Here is a 26,396-nt window from a genome sequence, read left to right on the forward strand (position 1 = left end):
AACACTCCGGAGCACACAGAGTCGTCTTCCTGACTTGTTAACTGTTATAAATTTGAATGTGCAAAGTTTAGAGAATAAGACCTTACATTTCGAAAGCACCTTTTTGAGCATGAACCAGACATAGTCATTGTAACTGAAACGTGGCTGAACGAGTTTGTGGATAATACAGAACTTCTCCCGCCTAATTACACAGCTTGCCGTAAAGACCGGCGGAACCAGAGGTGGAGGTGTTGCCATTTTTTGCAAATCTAGTATTATTTGCATTGAAATACTGTCACCACCAGACCTAGAGTGCGTCTTGTGCAATATGAAAATCGATAATATCTCTTTCACAGTCACTGCGGCGTATAGAACTCCAGGTAGTACTGGAGATTATACACAGTCACTAAAGGATTTTTTTAATACCCCTGTTTGCTAACACAACAAACAAAATTATAATGGCTGGGGATTTCAATCTGCCCCATATAGACTGGGAAAATTACAAGGAGAGTACGGTTGATGTGGCACTATCCCATGCCTTTTTAGATCCCGTATTTTCCCTAAATATGGTTTAGCTTGTCAGCACGCATACAAGAAACGCTGAGTCCGGAAAATCCCTACTTGATCTAGTCTTTCTGAGTCAGTCGGCAACACAATATCATTCACGCTGTGATGTCATGAGTGGTCTTTCCGACCAATGTGATGGTAATCGTCCGGCTGTCCATCAAGTGGCAGAAACCACACCCCGCAAATACTGCGCTAGTCTCTGCTTTTTCTAGAGCAGACGATGTAGGAATACGACTGTCTAGAACAAGGCTTTGACGGTTTCAGTAATGTTGTAACTCTTGAATCAACATCTGTATATCAAGCTTGGGAACAGTTTAAATAAGTATAATTCACAAGAACATAATATCCTTCATTCCTACGTGCATCAAGAAAGTTTGCAAGAGAAACCCGTGGATATCTCTGAGTATTATTCACATGAAGCACCAGTTGAAACGTATGAGAACAAAACGCACAAATCCAACCTCACATGTAACAAAAGAAAGGATTAAAAACCTTTAACAGGCATTTAAAGCAGAGATTGCAAGAGCAAAATAGCGATTAGGAATGAATCCTTGACTACATTTATTAAAACATCTCCGGGAAAATTCTGGCGGTACCTTTCAAAACATAAATCCCCAGTTCCGTTCTTGAAAACCGCCACTTGTGCAGTTAGTGATAGTAGTGAAATGGCATGCGTTTTTAACGATAATTTCGAGTCCGTATTTACCTGGGATGATGGTACAACACCGCATCTATAATCGCCCGATATACCGTCTTTATCGGATATAAAAATAAGTCAGGACGGAGTTCTTAATCTTCTTCATAATCGCTACACGATAAAATCCGTAGGACCGGTTGAAATTCTATATACCTTCCTAAAATGGTACTCAGAATGGGGTTCTTACTATCTTGTAGAAATAGTTGTCTCTTCTATCTGATGAAGTCCCTGGCGACTGGAAGTATGCCAAAGTAATACCAATAAATAAGCAAAGAGCAATACATGGTGTAACAAACTAAAGTACCGACCAATATCTTTGACGAGTATGTGTTGCAAAACATTTGAACACATTTTAACTGAACACCTAATGGAATTTGCTCAAGCAAATGGGGTTCTGGGAAGCCAACAGCATGGTTTCCGACGCGGATATTCCACTATTATCATATTAAGTGAAGTTTTACATGACCTTGCCAATTAATTGTATTGACGAAAGATGGCAAATAGATATCATCTTTATCGATTTTAGGAGAGCGTATTATAGAATCTCCCACCAAAAGCTACTATTGAAATTTCACAACTTATTGAAGAATATTATTGTAATAAAATGGATTGAGGTATACCTCACCCATAGACAGCAGTTTGTTGCTCTTGACAACGTTGCCAGTTCAAATAAAAAGGTACGATGTTCCACAAGGCTCTGTGATAGGTCCTTTGCTTTTTTCTTTGTATGTTAACGATATGAGCACCGGCTTTTCGCCAAAGATATAGCGATTAAACATTGCGCAGATGATACTATCATTTATTGTAATATAAAATCTTGTGATGATCACAAGAGACTGAATGACCATCTGGATATAATCAATACCTGGTGCCAACAGTGGCAAATGGACATGAACACAGAGAAGACCGTTTGTATGCATATGATGCGTAAAAATAACCCCTTGTATTTTCTTATAAAATTCGTGATGTCATTCTAAAAGATGTCCCTGCGTTAAGGTACTTGGGCTTGTGTCTCAGACATGATCTAAATTGGTCATCGCAAGTAGATCAAGTTTGTGATAAGGCGATCAGAAAGCTTTGGGTGCTACGGAAGAAGCTTACTGACGCCACGCCAGATGTGAAGTTGCTAGCATCATAGACCTACTGAACTAGAGACCTGTGACGAGTCTGGATGCCCGCTCGCCTCCGCTTTCAGTAGGTTTTGGTTTCGGTTTTTACAGTTTTGCGATTTTTTGCTGGCAACATGGGTACCTCCGAAGCCAAATCCTCATCCATCCAAAGTCTAAGTGTTTTCCTCTCTCTTTTGTTACAGTGTACTAGAAGAGGGGCAGTGTGTTCAGGAGCGCTTGCCGCTGAGGCGCTTCATGCAGAAAGCACGAGATGGCGCTACAGGAGCATGGGCTGTACGGAACCAACGGCAGCGCTGCGCGTTTTTAGAAGTGTTGTAATCATCCTCCGCCTCGAACAGACGTGCAAATGCTCGGAGGATGTGGAGATGCATGCTTGGAACTGACGTTCACATAAGAGATTAATTATATGTGTACTTTAGCGCATCACAACGCTCATTAGACGGATTTATTAACAAACCTGACAGCAAAGGGTTTGGAGACACCGAAATAGTGGGGTAAAGCCGTTAAATCTGTTGAGCCACGCTACAACGTAACCAGAAGTTATTCGAACGTAAAAAAAACATTGATTAATGGGTTTAATATCCGCAAGCAACACTCGCGCTTCAAGTAGCACCGTAGTAAAGGGCTTCGATTGAGTTGAAGCAACTCGGATTCCAGGTGCATTTTCTTGCGCAGTTCGCACTCATAAAAATGCAGCCGCTGTTGTAGAAAACATAAAACTGTACACGGCCCAAAGCCAAAGGCCTTCCCTGCTTGGTATTTACCTTCTTTCGCGGTAAACATGGTAAACATTTGTCCCTCGTTCTATCCTCCGGTTTCGCGAATTACCCGCAATGACTGGATTTGCACAGTTTATTCGTGACTTTTATTTACGTCATGAAGAGCTCCCCAACGTCAGGCTCATGTACGAGTCTGAGACACACCAACATCACACATTTGAATGAAAGGAATAAAACAGGTAGGAAAGAGGCCAAGTAAAAGGGATTAAACACAGAAAAAGAGCGAGTACATTCCAATCCAAACAACGGAGACCTACAGCGCACAGCGAGAAAACAGTCTCCTATTTTTTTGTGCTGCTGCTCGGAGTCTAGCAGCAGTGGTCCGGGTGCGCTTTCTTATCAATCCCTTCAGCCTTGATTTTCGTGACTGAAGTGCCTTTCTGGTGTACAGGCAGGAGATGCATGCTTGTCCTGCAAAGAGCAAGTGAAACAAAACTTTATTCCGGGAATTGAAATTAGTCTGACTTTATAAAAAGTATGGCACACACCATAGTAAATGACTTTGTAAATTATCATGTGCTTGCGTGCATTTATATTCTTTACGCACAGAACACAAAAAATCATACCTTCAGATTGTTCCTTTCCTGCGCATTTTTTGCTGTAGTATGCCCCATTACGGATGGTGACCTGCTGCTCTAGGCCTTCTGTTAAGTTGGACTTGGGCATCTGGCTCGTTGGCAAGGCACCAAGGCAGACAAGATGCGAATCAGTTCTAAAAAGAACGTCCGCTGCTTGTTCACGACTCAGAATGGTTCCCTTTTCGACGATGCTGCCGTAGAGATGCGCCGTGTACTTGACTTCAGGCCCGTCGTGCTCTGTAAATATAACCGCCCTTTCACAGACAACTTCTTCGGACTTGCACATTATGAGCTTGCAGTATACAAATCCATTATGGCCCGGCACGTTGTGTGAACTCCAGTACACCGAAGGCACATCGAGAGAGCGAAGGCCTAACACAGAGGTTGCCTCAAACAGCTGCGGTTCAAGTGCGTCGCCTTGCAAATATGGCGTGTCAAGTGAAGCGAGTTCCTTTACAGCGTCATTGTGACTGTTTTGTTCAGTACAAGGCCTCTTGGGATCAGCAGAACACACCGTAGGGCTCTTCCGCTTTCTTGGCGCCCGAGGCGTCGGCGTCTTCTTCGATAAATAGCCCGGCGTGTTTGGTAGGAGCGTAGGTACGGCATCCGGCAGCAACTCTGGCTTTCCTCGCGGAATGCGTACCTCTTTCCCCTCTATAATGTGGACGTAATCCCGTAGGATACAAGAAGGATCGAAATGACGCTCGCAGACCGAGCAACTTTCATCAAGGACCTTATCTTTTCGATGCAGGTTTCGTTCCCAAACCTTTCTTTTTCCTTCATCTTTCGGCACGGCGAAGAGGGAAGGCTGCTCGCCTTGGGCCCACTTGTAGCCGGTGTCGCACCCCGGCGCAAAGCAATGACGTTGCCGTCGGCGATTAGGCATTGGCTCTCACTCGCGAACACCGCAGCAAAACATCACACTGCTAGCACTGCCCGTGCGGCCGAAACACCCCGTTTCTTCACAAGCAAGGTGGAGCTCAAGAAGCACGCTGCAACCCGCCGCAACACACGGAGAACGCGTCCGTACAGCCGGTGCGACTGCAGCGCCACCACATACACCCGGGACCTGTCTACGCTGCCGGCTTCACGACGGTGCGTGGCGCGCTCCGCCGCCTGAACACACTGCCCCTATTCTAGTACACTGTACTTTTGTGTTCATTGCGACCTCCGGCACATCGGGCTCAACGCATCGTTGCGTCGTGTTCTTGTGACCTCGCTCGCAGTGTATTGATTCAGTGCACACGATGGCAACGCGTCGTGCTCAGTGTGACGCTCGTTTTAAGAGAAGAGGGATCCTGCTAGCTGAAGAGGTCGGGAATTCTGCGGCAGCTGGAAGACTTGACCTCAACGGGTCAACCATCCGAGGATGGCGCCTGCAGCGGGAGGGGCTCTTTAAATGTGAGCCCGACTGCAAAGGATTTCGTGAGCCTCGCCACGGCCATTACGCCCAGCTGGAGAAAAAGTGGCGGACTTTGTTATCGAGCAGCGCAATTGTCTCATGGGGCTCAATGTCGAGCTGATCCGTTGGAAAGTTAGAGACGTTGCTCGGGAGATGGGAAGTTCAGAGCATCTCGTGGTCGGGTGCAGACGTTCATGGAGAGAGAAATGGATTCTCTCTGCGGCGAACAGCATCGATGCGGCAGAAGTTACCCGGGAGACTTCGATAGCGAAAAGGAGGACTTAGTTTCTGAGAACTCGGCCTGCGAAAGCGAGGAAGATGAGTAAGCATGTTCGCCACTGTTTTGCGTCCCTATTTATTTTTTTCCCGCTGGGCAGCATGTAAAGTCACCCCTCGCGTTACATTCGAGTAAATACGGTATTTTGAAATGTGAACGTCTGCAGAACATAGCTCAGGTTCACTCATAATGCTTATTCTAGAATGCAGTCAGTTTCAGAACTTAGAAAAACGGCTGGACTAACTAGCCACTATTAAGAAGAAAATGAAACACAAAAGGATTGTTTTCTTCTGTCATATTCTGCGTGGCTATTACAAAGTAAACCTCGAAAGGTACATTATAGCAGACAGTTCCACCCATTCAAGGACAAAACACACTAAAGATATCAAACCACTGACTTGCAGGGCAGACTCTTTTCATTTTTTTTTTCTCGTGAGGACAATAAATGACTGGGAAAAACTGCCGAATGAGGTTATAAATTCTAAGACTACGGGCTTTGAAGCTGCACAACGGGAATATTCTATGAGTGCGTATAAATGTTTTTGTGTGCTAGCCCTGTTACCTGTCATTGCTGTCTGTTTTCTTTTTGTTAACTTCTGACAGTCGGACCTGCCCTTAATTACAATTGTTTGTACTTTGCTATTACGGCCATGCGCCTTCTTGTCACATCGCACCACTGCGGCTGACGTTGTGTGCACTGTTCAAATATTCGTTTCTGTGTGTACATTTGTTTTTCTTGTTTGTCAACATTTTGTCATATCACGTGCTGTCAGTGCCGTGCAAGAATTCCTAGTGTTCAGAGTTCGTAATTTTTTCAGTTTTTGTTGTATTTTGCATGCAACAGTTCTAACAAAATGTGTACTGGTAAAACTGCAACTCCTGCCTTGGCCTGTGCCGGCAGCAGGAATAAATAAATAAATACATATAACACTTCTTTTTGCCTCATTGTTTGCAGAACATCTGAAAACAGATTTCTTCCAGACATAATCATATACTTTTGCAGACGTTTGTTACACGTTGCGTAGCCCTTCTTGTGCTTCGTGGGGTAGTTTTTAGGCATTCGGTGGAGGCCAGAAGCTCTGCCATGGTTAGGTCAGAAGTAATCCCATCGGAGGGCTCTGTAACGGATAAGTCAGCAGGAGATGTAGACGTGCAGTCGTAGTGTGGAAAAAAACTGACAGGCTGCTTGTTGTGCAAATGTATCCTCATCCACATTCAGCGCGAGGCGATTGCTCTCTGTGTAATCTGGAACCTGAGAATTGGTCGCTCCATGTCTATTGCCCTGCGTACAGGACAAGCGGGCACACCATGCACCCCAGCGTCTCCAGTTGCCTAGCCGCTTTGCAGAGCGCCGTGCACGTGCGGTAGCCCGGTGAAGAGCAGGAAGTGCCGATGGGTCGCCGCGTTGACGAGAAGCATAATGATCCACCTGGCGACGGAGAGTGCACAGATTCAGGGTGTGTATTTCCGGGTTTAGGTAGTCCATTTGCAGTAGTGGTAATATATAGTGGGTCGCAAAAACAGCAGAGTACAGTGCTAAGACGGGTTGAGTGCAAATAAACTATTGTCTGCACGTACAGAGTCCCATGATGTTATGCGTACGCTGCGACATAGTTTCCGTGGACTCGAAGTAGTGAGGGAGATAAAAATGAGGTTGTGATCAGAACCCCAAGTATTTGAATCAGCAGCCAAACGAGGGTTAGCGGGGACTAACCACCAAGTCATATCAGGTTGTCACATATATTAAGGAGCCTAAATTATATTTTAAAGGAAAAGGGTGTGAAGAAGACGAAGCAAATTAACAGAAGAATAAAGAGGAGGAAGGAGAAGCATTCGGTGAAGTGGAGAGAGATGATTGGTGGAGAAGCATTCGGCGAGGTGGAGAAGAGAAGAAGACGACGGAGGCTATAAAAGGGCGAGTGAGAGCGAGGCATGGGGGGAACAGCAGAGAAGCGGAGGCTCCGGCGGGTCAGGGACACTTTGGCTAGAAGAGAGCGACACCGGTTACTGCTCCGGTGAGCTCGCGTTCTACGACATCGCATCGTGGACTTCCTGCCGTGCCTGAGCCCGTTCCGGGGAGTCAACTGAGGACGCTACCACCTGCTACGGCCAGGGGTGTCTCCAGCGCTGTTGACATCCATCCGGGTGGTGCCCCAACACCAACAACACCGGCATCACCTCCACGGGCGCTTGGACCGGGAGCTTGTACGACGCAGCCAGCGACGCCAGCCCAAGCACGGCGAACGCCGCCTCGACGCCGCCTGCTGGATCCATACAACGCCGCAGCCACACCGAACCAACCGTGAGCACGAACTCCGACTGCTAATAGTAGAACATAGTAGTAGATGCTAGTAGCAGTGTGTCCGGGTCGTGTGTATTTATAGTCTTTGTGTTTTGTGTTAGTTTTGTTAGTTTTGTGTTCTAGTGTGTGTGCCACGTAGGGTGTATTAAATGTGCGTTTGTGTCGGTACACCCGTCGCCTAGTCCATCCTTTCGGTCCGAGTGTTCTCCGGAGAGATCCGTGACACAGGTGAGGCCACCTCAGAGCGGTATTCGGGCGGCTTGAAAAGTTGACAGGAATGATCTGAAAACCTGCCTTAGATGAGTGCACCCCTTGAAGAATCCTATGGGCAACCCCACGCTCCGTAGTCGGCCGGCGTAAGTGCCATGAGAAAAATATTGCCCAGCTTACACACTCTATGATCTAACAATGCTTTAGTTGTCACCCAATCAAGAATTTGCAAACTGGCAGCCAGCTTATAGCTTTCACGAGCCAAATGTTGTTGTTGCCTCAATACGATGGCCAAATGTGCGAAACAGAAGAAAACAAAACTATAACCATAGCCCCTGGCAAACCACTTGCAAGGTTGACACAGGAAAGAAAGCTGCATCGCTATGAGCATCAACACTTCCAACAAATCCGAGTCGCGAGGTGCGTGATCATAGAATGCAAAAACTCTCACATTTGCGAGTTTATGCTCGGCAATTTTATTGTGTGCTTATACTGCAGGTGTGGCTTCATACGGCTCAATACATTTCAAGCCGCAGCATGTCGCTGAAGAAATTGTGTTTTGCCTTTGTGTGTGCTCTGCGGGTTCCTGACCTGTTCGCACTTTTACCAATTGGGGCAAAGCTCTGGAAATGTCTAGCCACAGATGCAAATAAATTTGCCACGGCCAAAGCTATTCGGGTAACCAGAGTTGAGGCAGTTGACTTTGATGCAGGTTGAATTAAGTACTTCCATTCATACTGGATAATGAGTATCGCGTGCGCCAGCGGACAAGTAAACGCAAGAACTGCTAAGGCACTGACTACACTGGTGCCTAGCTGCTAAAAATTGAATGAATCTCGGTGTTTTTCTCTGACAGTCTTGCTGACACAGTCATGAGTGAGTGTTTCGTAGCTCTGGCGGTCGTGACTATCGATGCACCATTTACTTTGTTCCCTTCTGCCTTTGATCGCACAGCTAGCGCAATGTTGCGATTGCCGCACTGTTTGCTTTTGCGAGGTGGCCATAAAAGTCCTGGTACACATGCGCCGAGCAACTGTCGTAACTGTCATTGGAAGCTCTGCTGTCTGTTCTGGGGCCCAATGGAGGCGATGCATCCGGCGGTACTAGTAGCCAGCTGATCAATTTCGACAAGAGACTGATTTACATAAAGTTACAATTTCGTTATCTATAGTTTGTTGAAGGAAAGAGCCTAACATATCAACATTGATTTTTCAGCAAAGAAACCAGGCACTCTGCTGTAATGGATTCATGCAATGAGTTACGATTGTTTAATAGCCGGAGCCAGGCCAGAACAAATCCTTGATACCTTTCCATTGGAGTATTTATTTTCCCTTCTACGTGCCCTCGAAGCATCTATGGTAATATTGTTAGATGCACGAGGCATATAAACATTGCTGATTGGGGCCTTGGAATTTTATTTTGATTTGGACTTCTTTGCTCTCTCTCATTTTGCAGGTATCCTAACTGATGTTGAAAACACGAGGACTGCGATTTTGCCAGCATAATCGTAAAGGACTCACTGGTTGATGCTCGTATCCTGTAAAACAGTCTATCCTTTGATCTGAATATGTGTTGAGCATAGTCCAGTGCAGTAGTAGTAGTAATAATAATTTATTTGGGCATACTATACAATATATAATGCGTCCTCGAGGTGAGGCTAAAGGAGAAAGATGAAGCATGCCTCCTGACGAGGCTTACACACCAAATGATACATCTAAAACAACGGTGGCCTCATGGACAACAGAAAAACACTTTCACAATAATAAACAAAATTTATCACAATAGAAATAGCAAATAATGATAAACAATGGAAAACACGCCGAACAACAATTAGCAGTAAATGAAAACACTTTCATGATATGACATTCGGGTAGAAAAGTAAACAGCGCATAAAGTATGCAGAGTTAAAATTTATACACGAGGAAAAAGAATCCAGTTTTTTCTTAAACAAAGATACACTATGATTTTCTACAGGAAATTCTACTAGAGCATGATTGTACATAAGGTTACAGTTTGGTTATCTATAGTTTGTTTTCCATAGTTTGTTCCAGGTCTTGCATTGATGGGGCAACCGCACGTGAACCATGCATAATGTCTCTTGAATTGTAAGCATTTTGGAAAGAACTGAAATCGTGCTTAACTTTATAAAAGCCAAACTGAAATTGTAGGAATAAAATAAATTACGAACATGAAATGTTTCGAAAAGATTTGCTTCGACAGCTGGGCTTGAAAATAATGAACGTAGAGCTGTTTTCAGAAGTGAAAACAATTTATACGAATCGGTTTTTTTGGAATTACCCCACACCAGGTACGAGGCCAAAATATAATTGTTTTTTAACCTGTTGCGGGAACAGATGCTTAATATGATAGGTAACACCAACAGACCTGGCCATTTTCAGTCTAATGCAGTTTACATGATCTGTCCAAACCATATCACTGTAAAAATACACACCTAGAAACTGGCAAGTATGCACTTGCTCGATGTTCAAGTCATTAAAAGCGAATTTGATTTGATGATCTAATGGTTTTTTTCTGTATGCAAGAGCATAAAATTTGTTTTGTTGACGTTTTATTGAAATCGGTTGACAAAGAGCCAAACCGCTAACTCGTTAAGCCAGATATTAGATTGCTGTTCAAATACTTGAAGACTGGAGCCAGAAAAAAGGCATTAGTATCGCCGGCATACAACATTTTTAGGAGTTAATGGAATGTGGACAATGTTATTGATGTATAAAATGTATAAAAGGGGTCCCAAAATTGAACCCTGAGGGACACCTAAATTTAATCTACCAAAACTGGATTTTACACCGTCAATCTGAGTATACTGGATCAGGTATCCTACTTTCCAAAAGTGCATTTCCAACTCAGCAGATCCCATAAGTTTCGAACTTGTAGTGTTGAGTGCTTCACAGATTCAAAGGCTTTGCACAAATCAAAGAAAAATTCTAACAGAAAAAAGCCTATTTTCAAAATTATTAATTGCAGATATTTAATATCTAACAGTGCTGATTGGGTTGATTTACCAGCCTGAAAGCCAACTTTTGGGGGCAGATTAGATGTTCAGATTGTAATAAGTTATGTAGTGGCCTGAAAAGTATATGTTCGGCTAATATTGTAAACAGGCAATACCGAATTAGGACGACAATTGTTCAGGTTATTTTTGTCGCCCCCTTTGAATAGCGCAGCAACATGTGCAACTTTTAATTTGCTGGGGAATACACCAGAGTAGCGTTCCATTACAAATATGAGTAAGGAGTGCAGTGATAGCATTAACAGCACATTTTATGGAAAAAACAGCAACTTCATCAACTCCAGATGAGCACGTGCTTCTAAATGCGTTAATGATAGAAACGTCTACTCAAATAGGGTACAAAAATATAGAATCAGTATTGCAGGAGGGCAAGTAAGAATCTGCAGTCTGAGCTAAGCGGCAGCTAAGAGAAGATTGGTATGCTCTGGGCAGCTAAAAAGTGTTCGTTGAGTATATTAGCAAGTGAGTCTCTGGCATAATTCACCCCATTGATTGATTCTTAGCTCAGAAGGAAGGCCATTTTCCCTGTTGCCTTTGATGATGTTAATATCTTGACAAAGTGATATTGGGTTGTGTAACACAAAGACTTATTAATATATAAATTTTTGTCAACGAAATTTTTTAGCCTAATTACTGTGTGAGATTGCCTTGTTTAATTACAGGTTACTGCCCGCACTATAAAATAAGCTTTAACATGAGTGCCTCCGCCTTTCACTGAAAGTACCCTGCCTTTCTTGGTGCAGGCATGGTTACAGCTGATCCCATCATCACAGTGCTTCCTGGGGAAAATACGAAAAAGGAAAAAGCAGCTGCACCAGTCCGCCCACTGCAGTCGGAGCTTCATTAAGAAAGACCCCATAGAGCCACACCTTCTCACCCAAACGGGTGACTATCACATCCAGTGTGACCACTGTGGAAAGAGCTTTGCACGAAAATATGACTTCATGAGACACATGCGTACCCACACTGGCAAGCGTCCGTACAAGTGCCAGGTTTGCCCCATGGCTTTGCCACCGAATGCAACCCTTGCAAGGCGTGTGTGAGCCCGCAAGAAAGAAAAGCCATATCAACGCCAGTTCTCTACCAAGGCATTCAAAGAAAATCACCTTTTAGAACGCCGTGAACTCAATACACACTCTGGAAAAACCTTAGCACTGTAAAGGTTTGTTGCCTTTTACTGAAATTGGATATGGGAGCCATTGCTAGCTAACAATATATTAGCCTTATTGGCTAAAAGTATGCTAATTTGCATGGCTTCAAAGTAAACTGGCACTGGGCAATTTTTCATGTCCGTTCTCTTATCCATAAGAAGTGTGATTATACTGAGCTGCTACTGTAATTGACTGAAACTGGCATGGTATGTGCATGTGAAATCTTTCATTGGAACATGGCATTTTGCAGCAAGATTAAAGTTTTGCTGTATAATTTAGTAACAGCTCGTTAATTAAAACTTCAATGGACCAGTAAAAATGTTTGAATTATTCAACCACTTCGAAAAAGACTGACGCACACCGCTTGTATAATAGCAAGTTTACTTGGTAAAAGATTGGGCAATAGTCGCCGGCTTTTGCGATGAAAACAGTGCAACAGTGATTGTTTTTAACATTTCCATCAACTCATTTTTGCACGTGCTTTGTCGGGGTGGGGTATCAAAGGAGAATAATTCCAAATGGGAAGGGCCTCCCCAAGAGAGGTGTGCGGGCAACTTCACGGGATGCAGTTAGGTTTTAATAGGGCTTTTTTGTCAACCGCTTGCCGTGCCGGTGATTCCTACATACAGCCTGCTTTCGGAGCCCATTCTAACTAACCAATACGAAATTTGTAGCGTCCGAATTAGTGGGCATCCGATGCCACAGACTTGCATAGGGATTGGTTCCGACCATGCCAGCAATTCAAAGTATTCGGAGTTCGAAATTAACAAGGGTTTAATTAACAAGCTTTTACTCTGTGCATTACTGATATTATTTCTAGTCCTTCCACCATCAAAAGCATAAGCAGGTGAAAGAAAAGTGTTTTACATTGTGTTGTGTTCTTTTTTGTGTTTTATAGTACCATGAGCGCATAATGCTTGCTGTCTTATTGGGAGACAAGGACAAGGAGACAAAGCCCAACCTCCGAATGATATACGTTTCTTGCTTTTACTGGTAGGTTCTGAGTGTGTTCTTATTGTGTAAATTTTAGAAAAAAGAAAGAAAACTCCGCCACACCAGTCTTGTGCGTTATCATTTGTCAAATACCGTATTTACATGATTGTAAGTCGACTTGTATGTAGGTCGACCCTCCATATCACATTTCAGAAAAAATAAAAATTTGGAGGTTGTTTAAGCTTGGCCTTTGAAAATAGAATGCGATAGCATTATCCTGCGGCCGCCACTTATCACCAGCTGCTATCCGCTGCCGCGTGCGGGCGTGCCCTTGGGCACATTCAAAAATGAAAATGTATCAGTCACTGGAAAACTCCTCCACACTTGCGCCATCGTCCAACTAGCGCTGCCATCGTGATAGTTGTTTAGAGAATTCCCGCACTTCGCAAGCAGCCACATCACGACATTGCGCGGAACAGCTGGAAATTTTGCCTCGCAGCAGCTGCCTCACCTGTATTACCCGTTGCAAACGTTGAACTTCCACCCCGGTGCACAGTTTGTTTCTTCAGCATGAAGAACGACAGCAGTCTTGAATGTAGAAGCGAACGAGTGCCGGTCGGAGCACAATTGACAACTGACGAAGCACTACATTAAAAACTTGTGAAACATGACTGGGAGTAGTCAAATGCGTCAAAGGCAAAGAAAAACTACGCGTGAGCGGCGTCGGCTCTTCCATATGCTACCGACACTCCCAAGCGCCGCTGCCATTCCGAGTGGCGGTGCCGCCGTGATTAGAACAGCAGCCCTTCCATCAATTATGATGCTCCCTTGAGCGCTAAGTGCGCAGTTAAAAGTGAAAAAACAAACAAACCTAGGGGATGTTTGTTAAGAGTAGAACACGAGTAAGTTATTGGGCCGCCGCCGCTTGTCAGCAGCCGCGATGTGCAACCACATGTGTGGAGTGGAGGTGGCGGGGGGATGGGGATGCCAATTTCCTGCTAACCAACGGCCGCCATAGGCCGCCGCACGCAGGACGGGGATGCCGGTTCTGCGCGTTGACATAGCAGCTGCTCAAGGCCAGCACCAAGAGCGATGCGACACAGCCGCGCAGTAAAAATGCTACCATGCTGTAGCATGCCTGATATATCGTTTATCTCGCCTTTATTTATAATGTCATGCTTTGGTTTCGATTGTAAATCAACTTACAATCGTGTAAATACGGTAGTCCTCTCTTGAATGTGGTGCCAATTCTTGTTAGACATTGTATCCCCAGCAAAGTCAGTCTTGTCAAATGTTATTTAAATTAGGCGAAAGGGTTTTGCGTTGCTGTCACAAGAGCACTTCTTGTCTTATTCCATTTCACCTTAGTGGCTTTAACATTTCAGCATTTTTGCTGTCAGCCCTAACATGTTGGGCTTATCGAAACTCGGTGAACTTGCTTTGGTGATTAGATTTGGCGGGTGACTATTGACATAAAAATTATCGTAATTTAGAGCAGCTTGTGAAAGTAAATGTTTCAGAAATAGAATTTGAACAAAACATTTTCTCCTGTGCATTTAGATATTCAGCAATGTGCTGTGGGCTCTAATACTTCAGCTGCTTTTTTCATGTTGCGGTTTAACCAGTGTTTAACTGCATTGTAGTTGGGAATTTTTTATTAGTTGTAACTGTATGTTGTGATTTATGAGATTTGTGTATAAATCAATAAAATATTCTGTTCATCCTTGCAGAGTACAAGAATGGATTAGCCCTAAGGAGCTGAAGCTATTGATAGCTTTGTCAGGCAACTGCCTGTACACGATGACAGTGGAAACACGTTATAGACATATAAACTTGTGTCATGTGGCATTGAAGGTAAATTAGATGCCGATGTATTTAGTATTGAGGAGTGCATATTATTTCTTTATTTGCAATGAAGGAGTGGTTTAAAAATGTTGATTTTGCAGTGGCTTCTCTCTAGGCAGCTTGTGGCAGGAGTCGACGCTCATTCGCTCCCATTTTCAGTTACAAGTTCTCTCACATCGTGAACACTGCTAGATTCAAAAAGCTTAACGCTTTTATTCAAGTTTCCACATCGATAGAAGCCTGTGAGTCCATTGACCCCCAAAACCCCGCTGCCTTTACAAACACTCGAGTGGGCGGTGGAGGCGGCCAGTGGTTTCGTCTGCTCCTTCATCTGCTACGGTACCCGGTTTGCTTTCGTTCGCTTATCATGCCGTTTGAGAACTTTTCATGTAGAGCTGTCTAGGCTGTCCAGTTTGAACGACTGCATCAGTGAGCAACTATAGCACTCGTGGCAGCATGCGGGATACCACTAGAAGATCGGGGTTTGTCCTGCTTCACAACAAGATTGCGGTGTTTTAAAAATATGTTGCCTTCGGATTAGCATTGCACACTTTGTCAGTAGTTTTCAAAGCACTCGCCAACTGTTAACGAATGGCGGCCACCGTGAGTAGACTGCGAAACAAAAAATTGTTTGGAAGTTACCCAGCGCATTCTTTCCTAGCGCTCCCAGCCGAAGGTGACACACGCCCCCATATTGCGATGCTTTAAATATTTAAATATGTATATGTATATATATATATAAGGTGTACTTGGCTTTTCTTTACGAAGAGACGATATCTTAAGTGCACTGTGAAATCATAAAACTGCTTTGAAAACTTTTTTTGGCATGTATTCCTATAGGGTGCTGTCACGGTCCGAATGCACTCCTGCCTAAGTGAATTAAGGCGCGGACTCCCTCGACCAGGGTGACCACAGCGGCGGCAGCGACAGAGGCAGCGTCAAGTGGCCTGTCCGCCCTCAGGTCGCCGAGCAAAGTGATGCTGGTGAAAGGTTGTGCTTAGGATGTTAATTGAAAGACGGCTGCGACCTCGACAGAGGTCCCGTGTTTCAGACAACACGCTGGGGAGTACAAGGACATTCATTCACCTGCTGGGAATCAGGGTGCCATTCCTTTCCCACGCAGGCACTGAACGGATTGCATTCATCACGTCGACACGACAGTGTTTGAGGACTGCCCTTTCCATAGACCGAGCTGTGAGAGTATCAGTGCTGCTCCTTGCCGTGGGTGTTACCACATTGGGCTTCTTCAATTATCTGCCTTGGGCTGCCGACTGGCTGACTGTGGGTTGCAAGATCACGGAGCCAGGTGCTCAATTTACTCGGGCTACCTCAGGTACTTCCAGTGGCTGCCCAGAACGCGTTCATTTCTCTTTTTTTGTTTTTGTGGCAGTGCACCTACTACCTGGCTGAATAGTTTCGGGCTGCCATCAGGCAGCCAGACTCGTGAGGACAATTTTGTGCTGGCAGTGCTCGAGCAACTAGCAGACACGGAGAGGTTGTATGCTAGCACAAAGTGATTGTGGCCATTTTTATCTGGACTAGAAGGACCGCTGCTCTTCGTGCAATGTTTCGCACGATGCGGGCACTAGTGTCGACAAGACCACGGTGCTTATCGTCTGTGTCGCCAGCAGTGGCTCCTTTTGAGGTAGTTCTCGCTGTTCATATATTTGCTTTGCGTACGTGTGTGTGATCCAAGTTCAATCGTCTGACCACCTCGGAAGCACAAATTTTGGCTTCATATTGCGATCGCATAGATATGCACAAAATATTTCTGCTGTTAATTTCATGCACCCAGATGATATTGCGATAGTGCTCGATGCCTTTCACTAGAGAGGCTGCAGATTCCTGCGCCCAGTATGCACGCATATATGCATGTGCTGAACGTATTCACTGAGTTGTAGCATTGATATGGCAGCGTGTGGTATACGCTGCGTTCTGCACAGTGGAAAGGCAGATATGCTCTAAGACATACTTGATTGATGGAAACATGTCCTTTATTACAAGCTCTCACGAGCACATTGCTCGAGGCATCTATGCAGGCATATATGGGGCCACGCAGTTTTCACATTGCGGCTTACGAGGCGTGCTGATTCTGTCATCGTCGACTGTCGTATAGCTTGAGGCTCGGGCCTTCTGCCAGAAATGCTTAAAATATCTGATAAGTACTGTACGCATGCATCTCCTCGCGTATTTCTAAAAGGGTAAAGAGTATAAAGAGAAAAGAAATGAGAATTTTTCATCGCGGATCATCATGCAAGCAGAAGCGCCGCCGACAAGCAAGGCCGAATTGTAGCGCCTTTCATTCGAGTGCTAGCATCTGCGGTAAGGCTGTATTATATACAGATACGATACGCAGCTAAATTTGTCCATTACACCGGCTTGCTCTAGATGAGCGTTCAACCATCTGCTATGCGCTTTTGTTGAGATTATTTGTGCTTTCCTTGCCGGCAGCAAAAGATTTCGGCTGACAGACTACATTTGAATAGAACTTACCCCGATTCTTTTTGTTTTACAGCCTGGGAAATAAGATTTCGACAATTTTATGTTTTGTTCACTTTAAGCTGAGGCTTGTGTTTTTGCAGAAATCAGCGGCACAAGGTGTGATCCACGATGGATAAGTTCAAGGCAGAGGACCTCCTTGAAATTTTGAAAGGAGTGGGCATTTCAGTAGAGCCCACTAAAACAAGAGAATCCATTTTGGGGCGTTACGCGGGCAGAATAGGTGACAGTCGAGGAGTGAGACGAGGCTTGGGAAATGATTCTGGAGTGAAGGCTCCAGGAGGAGAAAGAACAGGAAAGGCAAAAACTTCGCGAGGAACAAGAAAGAGAATAGCAAGGCTAATGCCGTGAGAGATGGGCTGAGCTAGTGAACCTGCACGAAAAAGAGCTGCAGGAGCTCACACCTGAAGTTCAGTTGCTGCAAATGGGAAAAAGCGAGAGCTTTTTTGAGAAGTTTTCGAAGACGAGAAAGTTTTACAACTTTCCTCACAAATTTTCAAGCAAATTTGCGCTGAGGAGGAGCTAGACCAAGGCTGCTGGTTAAAGACGTTGCTGACCACACTGCCAGATGATATCAGCGGTGTATTAGTGCACCTGACCGACGAGGAGGTCAGCAACTATGAGACGGCGATAAGAGCTCTTTACGGGTATTTTGCCATTCGTGTAGAGGCACAGTCTAAAGTACGAAGTGATGGAAGCGGGCAGCGCTCCCACCTGAGTGTCATGCGACCAGCCTAGGAACCCTGCTTGGTTAGCTAGTGACACAGCCGTTGGCCAGGAGAGTAATGACAGCGCAGGTTTAAGCCCAGAAAGGACCTTTGGCAGCTGCAGGGGCAGCATTTGCCGATTTAGAGGCAGAGAAAAAGAGTTGCAGCTACCCCATCAAAAACAAAGCCGAGCGACCTGCTTCGTTAGCGGGCACTGATAACGCGAACAAAGGCAAGGCGCCTGTCTCTAGCCCTTAAGCAGAGGCTGCGACAAGTGAAGCTGAAGCTTTCAAGAGGAGTGTAGTGAGTTTGCAGGCCAGTGCAGTAAAGGATACAAAGGAGAACCTCCTTCAATGCGACTGGTGAATAGTAGCTAAGTATAAGAGACAGCGCTTTGCTTTAGAAAGAGTGACAGCGAGTTACTTGAATGCACCGCTGAAACCTCGGGCCAGAACGCAACGTTGGTGAAACAGCGTGGTTGAAATCAATTTGCGGGACAGGGAGTTAGGATCATGATGTCGGATAGGAAGCCTCTGGAGAACAAGTTGTTAGGCTCAGCAGAAAGTAAAGTGCGGTCGAGGCAATTTGTTAGTACGACATGCAGTGACTCATCAAAAGTGTGAGCCAATCGTTAGCAAAAAGCAGATGTGAAGGGCAGTGCGATAAATGGAGGCACGCAGAACAGAACAACCTTGGCAGTGTCCGGAAGACGGGCTTGCACAAGGAGAGCCAAGTCATGCAGTAGTCTCTAGAGAAAGGACAAAGTACGGGCTCAAAACATTGTAAGACTGAGGGCTGGTCAACGCTGTAATCGTCTTAAAGTGTCAAAGCGGCTCTCCATATGCGATAGGCACTGCACTAAGGCCAAACTGACTACACGGGTTCAGAAAAAACTAAAACCACCAGCCCCATTGTGGCGACACTGCTGAAGTTTTTGCATGGCGTGTGAAACTTGCAGCGAGCCACAGAGTAGCACGCCCTGCTCCTGCACGAATGAACGCAGCAGAATGCGTGCCAGTCAAAATTCTGGTATCGAGAGAGGAATACGTACAGGCATTTCTTTCATGCTGCCCAGGTGTTGGGGACGTGCGGCCGGGGTGCGGTACAAATCATTGTTGCATGGCGTCTTGAGCTCGCAGGTGTAAACGCGCACTTAAGACCTTCGGTATTCTTCTTGTCGCGGCTGCTGAAAATAGTCTGTGACCGTGCAGGGTGTGGATAACGAACGGACTATCTCCCAAGAACTGCTGCGCTGGAGCCTCACTTTGCAGTATGCACTTGTACATAGGTTTAGCTGCATATTGTGACAGTGTCCGCTTACGACCGGAAGTACAGGGGAGTAACTAATGGGCCAATGTGGCATAGTTTCTTGCGTGGGCACTACGAGGCACAGGGTGTCTATAAGTGAATGGCAGGTCGTTGATCTGCTGTAGAAGCATTAAAGATGACAACACGGCACCCTGTGTAGCAACGGATGGGATTGTGGAAAGAGGTTAATTAGGATTGATATGGCTGGATACCTCAGACTGCTTTTCACATCTAACATGTCTTGGTCCAAGCACATCAATCTAACTTGCAGTACAGCACTTCAGAGACTTGGGTATCTACGGTGCACATTACGTGCTGCACATCGTCATACAAAGCTTTCAGCCTGCAAAACTGTAATCCGACCGCTTATCAAATACAGCTCTGTTGTTTGGAATCCGTATCAACAATTGTACTGCGAGAAAATTGAATCTGTTCAACCCAATTCGTTTTATCTAATGGTGCTTCGACAGTGAATTTTCACCCCTGTCTAATCTCACTATCACTCACTATCTCTAACATCACTGTCAAGGCGTAGTAGGTACTCCGAGTGCCCCAGTCATATATACATATTCATTAGCTGTCTGCACCTCATGGCAATGAGCACCCATGTTAATTCTACTCCATTATCAACTAGGTGCCATCATAGTTTAAATACTTTTCCACTTTACACATGCACTGATACATGTAAATAGAGCTTCTTCCCACATACCATCAAAAGCTGGAAATGCCTGCCGGGGCGAAATTCATTCACTTGAACTTCAATATTTTTTTACTGCCATTGAATGTCATTAACACCTATGCTTTGTTCATTTTATATTGTATCTTGTACGTACTCCTATGTATGTACGCGTGCATGAATCAACATATATATGCAACTGCCTACCATGTATCTTATGTCTCTACTTCTGCAATATCCCCTTAGGGGCTGCAGTATGTATAAATAAATAAATACGAATAAGTCCACAATGCAACTCTGCCTACGTTCATGACTGCTGCACAGAATTTCTCAATCACAAGGAAGTAGTGTTGTTTAAGTGTTTCTTCTTACGAAAGCTAATCACGCCCTAAAGATGAGAGCACGGCACCCAGTGTAACTGGCTGGATGCTCGAAAGAGGTGAATTATGATTAGTATGGTCGTATACGACAAAGTCTGAAGCGAATCTCTTCCCACATTCATAACCACTGCACAGAATTTTTTCTTTTAAGAAAAAGCAATCTGTCAAAGCATTATTTACTTGAAAAACTTAATCACAGAGTAAAAAAACAGTGCGGCACCCTGTGTAACAATGGACGGGATGCTTGGAAGAGATGATTTATGACTGGTATGTTTGGAAAACACTAAGTCAGCAGTGCAACTGGTCAGATTAATGATTGCTGGACTAAATTTCTGTGTGATGAAACAGTCTGTTGTTAAAGTGTTTACTTAAGAAAGCTGATCACACAACTTTATTAACAGTTCAAAAGCTTTTCCGCCTCTTAATTGTTCAACACAGTATAAGTTTGGATAGCTAAATTTGTTTATTGTTTGAAGTGGTTACTTCGTTCAAAAATTGCTATTGCTTTTTTCTCGCTTGAGAGTCATGTCAGGCACGAAAGGACTGCGATAAAATCGCTGCTTCCTCGTTTTAATTCACTACAATACTAAACCCAGCCTTCCTCAAGTGACGGAACAACAACAAATGCAGAAGCAGCGATTATATTGCAGTTCTGTCATGTTGCACGTGGCCTATATACTCACGCTGACGTCACAGTCATCGTTCGGCTGTTGGAACTGAAGAAGCAGGATTGAACAATTCGACTATAAATTATTTGCCAGTCATAGCCAAATATCACGTGGTGATTCAAGCATATTAGTGTCTTCTGCATCATTGTAGAGAAGAAAACCTGCCATCAATATTAGGTGTTTGTACTTTTTTGCTGTCTAACTTGTCTCACTTTGTTATTCGCCTTGCAGTTCTTATTCTAATCATCTTTATTGCTGTGTTTCATGTTGCAGGCATCAAAATGAATATTGGCGACCAATGATTACACAAGCTGCCCGAAGGACCATCTTCCAAAACCAATTCCTTAAGCATATGCAGGCTGAACTGCTTGATGTTCATGATGTAAAATAGCATAGCCAGTGATCTCAGACTGTGGTATCGTTGCACAAAATAAGACGTATCAGACCCTGCCTTGTTAACGCCTAGAACACTACCTCATCGTTGCAGCAACCAGCCATGGTGTCTCAGTGGTTAGGGTGCTCGGCTGCTGACTCAAAAGACACGGGTTGAATCCCAGCCACTGTCGTCATGTTTTTAGAGGGAAAATGCTAGGAGGCCACGTAATGTGTGGTGTGAGTACATGTTGAAGAACCCCAGGTGGTCGAAATTACCTGGAGCTCTCCACTATGGCATCCCTCATAGCCTGAGTTGCTTTGAGTTGTTAGACCGTGTAAACCAACGTTCATCGCAACTTGAACAATGGATATCATGAAACATTCTACAGGTGAAATTGTGCATGATTGCTGAAGAAACATTGGGATCCAGTAGACTGCAGCACAAGTTGCAGACGCAAGCTAGAGGGTACAGAGCAAAAAAAAAAAACTGCAGTATTAAAAGTGCATCTGTTTGTGTGGCTATGCCTTTTCTGCATCATACTCTGTCTTGCCTTTTGTGCTGTAGTCTCACCAGTTTAGCTCTTCAGTTTCCGTTGTAGTTCTGTCACCCTTTTGAGCTTCCGTGTCTCATTATTTCATGGCTTATTGTTTTCTGTATGCTTCTGCGTACAACTTCTTTATAATGTGAGGTGTGCACAGCAGTAGTAATACCTTTTGGTGTGCCTTCAGATGATGTGCGGCGATTTTAATCACTACTGTTTCATCTGATGTCTATAGGAACTTCTGATGCTTGTCCTTCTGATCCTATTTGCTGTGGGGAATACTTATCTAGTTTGGTATATTGTGATTTGCTATTAATGATTCATGTTTATCTTTAGTGCTGTCTTTTATTTTGGTGACGCTGCTGACAGAAATGGTTTTGTCCTTGTGGTTTTCCATGTGACCGTTTTTGTTCTACATTTATTTTGTCAGACCAGCAGACCTCATTATGCTAGATTTATTAGAGGAGATTCGCCTAATATTTTTTGCTCTGCTTTTGTAGACAGAAGGAATACACTCATTGCCGGTGTACTGTGTCACTAATGAAAGCTCATAGACATGTTATTTGTGCAAAACTCTTGGGCAGGCTTTTAAGATTCCATGAACCCAGGCATTATATGAGCACTTTGTCTAAGTTGCTGAGACTCATAAGCTGCCTACAGAGTAAGCTTGTTGCTCTGAGTAATTGTTTGAAAGTTAAAATATTCACCCTCCAGCTCTATGGAAATTTATAATTACTAGGAAATTTTGTTTTAAAAACTCATCTTTCTGTTTTGAGGGTGAACCCATTTACACTGAAGTAGACTTAAGTTAAATATTGTGTAATATTGCCACCACCAAACACGCATGGTCTCGTATTTCCCTAAAAACACCCCGCCTTTCTTGGTGCAGGCCTGGTCACAGCTGATCCCAAGCTCGGAGTGCTGTCTGGGGAGAACATGAGTCAGCAGCTGCACCAGCCCCCCCACTGCAGTCAGAGCTTCACGAAGAAAAACTGCCAAGACCAGCACCTTCTCACCCTAACGGATGACCGTCCCTACAAGTGTAATCATTGTGGGAGGAGCTTTGCTGAAAAGATCAGCCTGATCTACCACATCCGTATCCACACGGGTGAGCGTCCATACAAGTGTAACCACTGTGACAGCAGCTTTTCTCGAAAAGGCCACCTGGACCGACACCTTCGCACCCACACGGGTGAGCGTCCATACAAGTGTAACCACTGTGACAGCAGCTTTACTCAAAGGTGGAACCTGGTGCAACACCTTCGCACCCATACGGGTGAGCGTCCGTACAAGTGTGACCACTGTGGAAATAGCTTTGCTCAAAAGGAGACACTGGTGGCACACCTTCGCACCCATACGGGTGAGCGTCCATACAATTGTGACCACTGTGACAGCAGCTTTGCTCACAACTCCTGCCTGGTGCAACACCGTCGTACCCACACGGGTGAGCGTCCATACAACTGTGACCACTGTGGGAACAGCTTTGCTGAGAAAGGCACCCTGGTGAATCACCTTCGCACCCACACGGGTGAGAGACCATTCCAGTGCCAGCTCTGCCCCATGGTCTTTACACAGCGTACAGTCCTTGCTAAGCATGTGCGAGCCCATAAGAGTGAAAGACCTTATCAGTGTCAGTTCTGCACTATGACGTTTAAAGAAAAAGAGCATTTAAAATGCCATGAAAATAACAAACACACTTCAAAAACCACAGTTCCTCAAAGTTTTGATAGCTTTTCCCAGCATTAGAGGTTAAAACCATTTCTAGCGAACTTGTCTCACTTTTTAATTTGCCTTCTTGAGAAAAAATGGCAAGTTTACATGCCTTCAAAGTACATCCACACAGGGCAAACCTTAGGTTGCGTTCACTCCTCCATAAGAAACCTCAACATACCAAGCTGGTACTGTCATGAGACTGAAATCGTGCCATGTGCGGATATGATCATGTCGTCATTTTATTAGTTTCAGCGCATTGAATGATGTGCATGAATTGTGGCTGCAGTGTTTGGCACTAGCTAGCAAATTGACTTACGTCAAAGCAGTTCTGCATCCTATAGCGAGTTTAATGCCACCAGAGAAGCATGCTGTTTCATTATTCTTTTCATGCTTTTGTTGGGGCTGTATTGTACTCAAGAGCAGAGAAACAAGCCTAGCCGCCTGATGATAAACATTGCTCGCTTTTGTTCTTAGAGTTTTCTCTTGGTTTAGGTATTTAAAAATGAAGGCTTTATTGCACTACATTCCTGTGGATTATCTGTTGTCGAATAATCTGTGATCGTTGCATGTGGCGTATTTTCATTACAAATTGCATTGTCAGTCTTGACAAACATGCTTTATAGACTTGGAGGCAAACAATCATCTCACTGTCTCAACAAAAGTTGTTCTGATTATGGTGGGTGGAACAGCACGAACAGATGAGAGACGAGAAGAGAAAGACACAGACAAGCGCTGACTTGCAATTAATGTTTTTATTGAGAACATACATTTTATACCACAAAAACACGTGGCATGTCAGTAACATAGCACTTGAGCTGGCACTTTCAAAGGTTACATCGCTATACGCTTATCAGCCACAAGGTACGGTCTCATCAACGAGCCTCCCCCATCTTACTTTCACTTTGTGAAATATCTAAAACCGAAACCTCCTTATCAACCTGAAACAAGGAAGGCTCGCTAACACACAATGCTTGTCTTTTTCGAATGAAATATGCCTCCATTATTTCCCTGATTGTTTTATTTGTGTGGCGAAACAAAATCCTTGTTTTGGTGACCAAGGGGCGGCATTTTTTCTTTTTCCTGTTTTCTGCACTCACGGCAGTTTTCCTTCAGATGGGAATGACTTGAATCCGAGAGTGAGTTCAAGTGTTCCCACAAACGAATACTAAATGCAACGGCCGGTTTGGCCTATGTAAACTTTCTTACAAGAGAGTGGAAGGTCAGAAACAACTGAGCTGGCACAATCGACCAACCGTGACCTGTGTGCCACTTGGCATTGGATGGGCTAACACTTTTTATTTGTTCATGTTAATTGCTAATGGCTCGGCATAGCCCACTCAACTTTTTCGTTGCCGAAAAAAACGACGTCGACTTCGAAACGTCCAGCCACATTTTTCAAATTGTGTGCTATCTTGTGTACATACGGAATAACAGCCAGTTTGTTATGCAACTTTTCGCTGTTTGGTTTCACACATTCCGCCCTTACCAGTCGCAAAAGCTTTTCGCAAGTTGATGAAATAACATTGTGTGGAAAACCTGCGCTTTTTAGCCTGCGGACTTGTGACAGCACACTATCTGGAATGCAATGATGACACGAGCTCTGAAGGCCAGACCGAATGCAAGACATAGCAATTTCGTTTTTTACAATTTTCGAGTTCCCGTATAAATGGCTTAAAACTGGTTTCTGGGACCTTGCTGAATGCTCCCAACGCACTTGGACATTTTTGAAAAACAATTTGAGGCTTAAAAGCTGGAGAGCATCGTTTGATGGAACCTCATACATGAATGACAGTCCCTTTGCACTCTCGCGAAAGACCTTCAAGATTTCCGCTATCCTCCTGCTCAAGTTTTCTTTCTCAACCAGCACCAGAAAATCGTCTACAAATCTGAAAATTCGTATTGCCAGTGCATTGATGTGTTAATAGTTCTGTCCAGTTGACCTAGAAAAATATTGCTAAATGTGGGCGCCATCTTTGATCCAATACATATGCCCTTTTTTTGCACATACACTTCACCTCGCCACCCAACATATGTGGACTTTAAATAAAACGACAAGATTTCAAGAAAGGTCTTGACAGATCCTGAAGTGACCCATAAAACGCTTCGTCATTTTCTTCAGCGATGCACTTTTTGACTGCTTCCAACATGCCTTTGTGAGGCAGAGAATAATATAGGTCTTCAATGTCGACACTGAAGCCTGAACACAACCCCAGATTACTAAGCTTTAGGAACTGGGCCAACCTATCTGTTTTGTCAACCACAAATGGATCGTCCACAACTGACTTTGAAAGATGCTTTTGCAGCTAACTGAATACCGAGTATTGCCAAGTGCCTGCTTCCGAAACGATGGCTCTGAAAGGAATGTTGCTTTTATGAGTTTTTGCAGAGAAAAACAAATCTAACTTATCACCTTCCACTTTTGGTGTCGCCGTCGCCAAGGACCCAAAATTACACTCGTTTAGCAGTGCAACATTGTTTAGAAGAACTTTTTGTTGGGCTAGATGGTGCATTTTGAAACAAAAGAGCTGTAGCGCAACCCAGACAAACACAAGAAGGAGGTACACAGGACTAGCGCAAAACTTCATCTAACTTTATTCACTGGCAGCGCAGCAAATATAAGGAAAACCAGATCATGTGCAGATACCAG

The 26,396-nt window shown here is 44.4% G+C and overlaps 2 protein-coding genes across 6 annotated transcripts; one reads left to right on the forward strand and one right to left on the reverse strand.

Moving 5' to 3' along the window:
* Positions 1-3,102: 3,102 nt before the first annotated feature.
* Positions 3,103-4,769, reverse strand: LOC144111341 (uncharacterized). Its single transcript, XM_077644613.1, has 2 exons — positions 3,719-4,769; positions 3,103-3,563 (listed from the first exon to the last, which is right to left on the reverse strand). Exons 1-2 carry the CDS (start codon positions 4,614-4,616, stop codon positions 3,406-3,408), a joined length of 1,056 nt encoding a protein of 351 aa, XP_077500739.1. The 5' UTR covers positions 4,617-4,769; the 3' UTR covers positions 3,103-3,405.
* A 122-nt stretch (positions 4,770-4,891) lies between these two features.
* LOC144109424 (uncharacterized) lies at positions 4,892-24,809 on the forward strand. 5 transcript variants are annotated; one of them, XM_077642215.1, is made up of 6 exons: positions 4,892-5,454; positions 6,702-6,866; positions 7,180-7,711; positions 11,696-12,114; positions 13,002-13,096; positions 15,722-24,806. In XM_077642215.1, the coding sequence occupies exon 6, from the start codon at positions 22,973-22,975 to the stop codon at positions 23,780-23,782; it is 810 nt and encodes a 269-aa protein (XP_077498341.1). In that variant the 5' UTR covers positions 4,892-5,454; positions 6,702-6,866; positions 7,180-7,711; positions 11,696-12,114; positions 13,002-13,096; positions 15,722-22,972; the 3' UTR covers positions 23,783-24,806. The 5 variants fall into 5 exon arrangements, with proteins under 5 accessions (XP_077498341.1, XP_077498338.1, XP_077498339.1 ...); XM_077642212.1 differs by having other exon boundaries at positions 13,002-24,806; XM_077642213.1 differs by lacking the exon at positions 6,702-6,866 and having other exon boundaries at positions 13,002-24,806.
* The last annotated feature ends 1,587 nt before the right edge of the window (positions 24,810-26,396 follow it).

This window comes from Amblyomma americanum, chromosome 11, assembly GCF_052857255.1.
Source record: "Amblyomma americanum isolate KBUSLIRL-KWMA chromosome 11, ASM5285725v1, whole genome shotgun sequence".
NCBI lineage: Eukaryota > Metazoa > Arthropoda > Arachnida > Ixodida > Ixodidae > Amblyomma > Amblyomma americanum.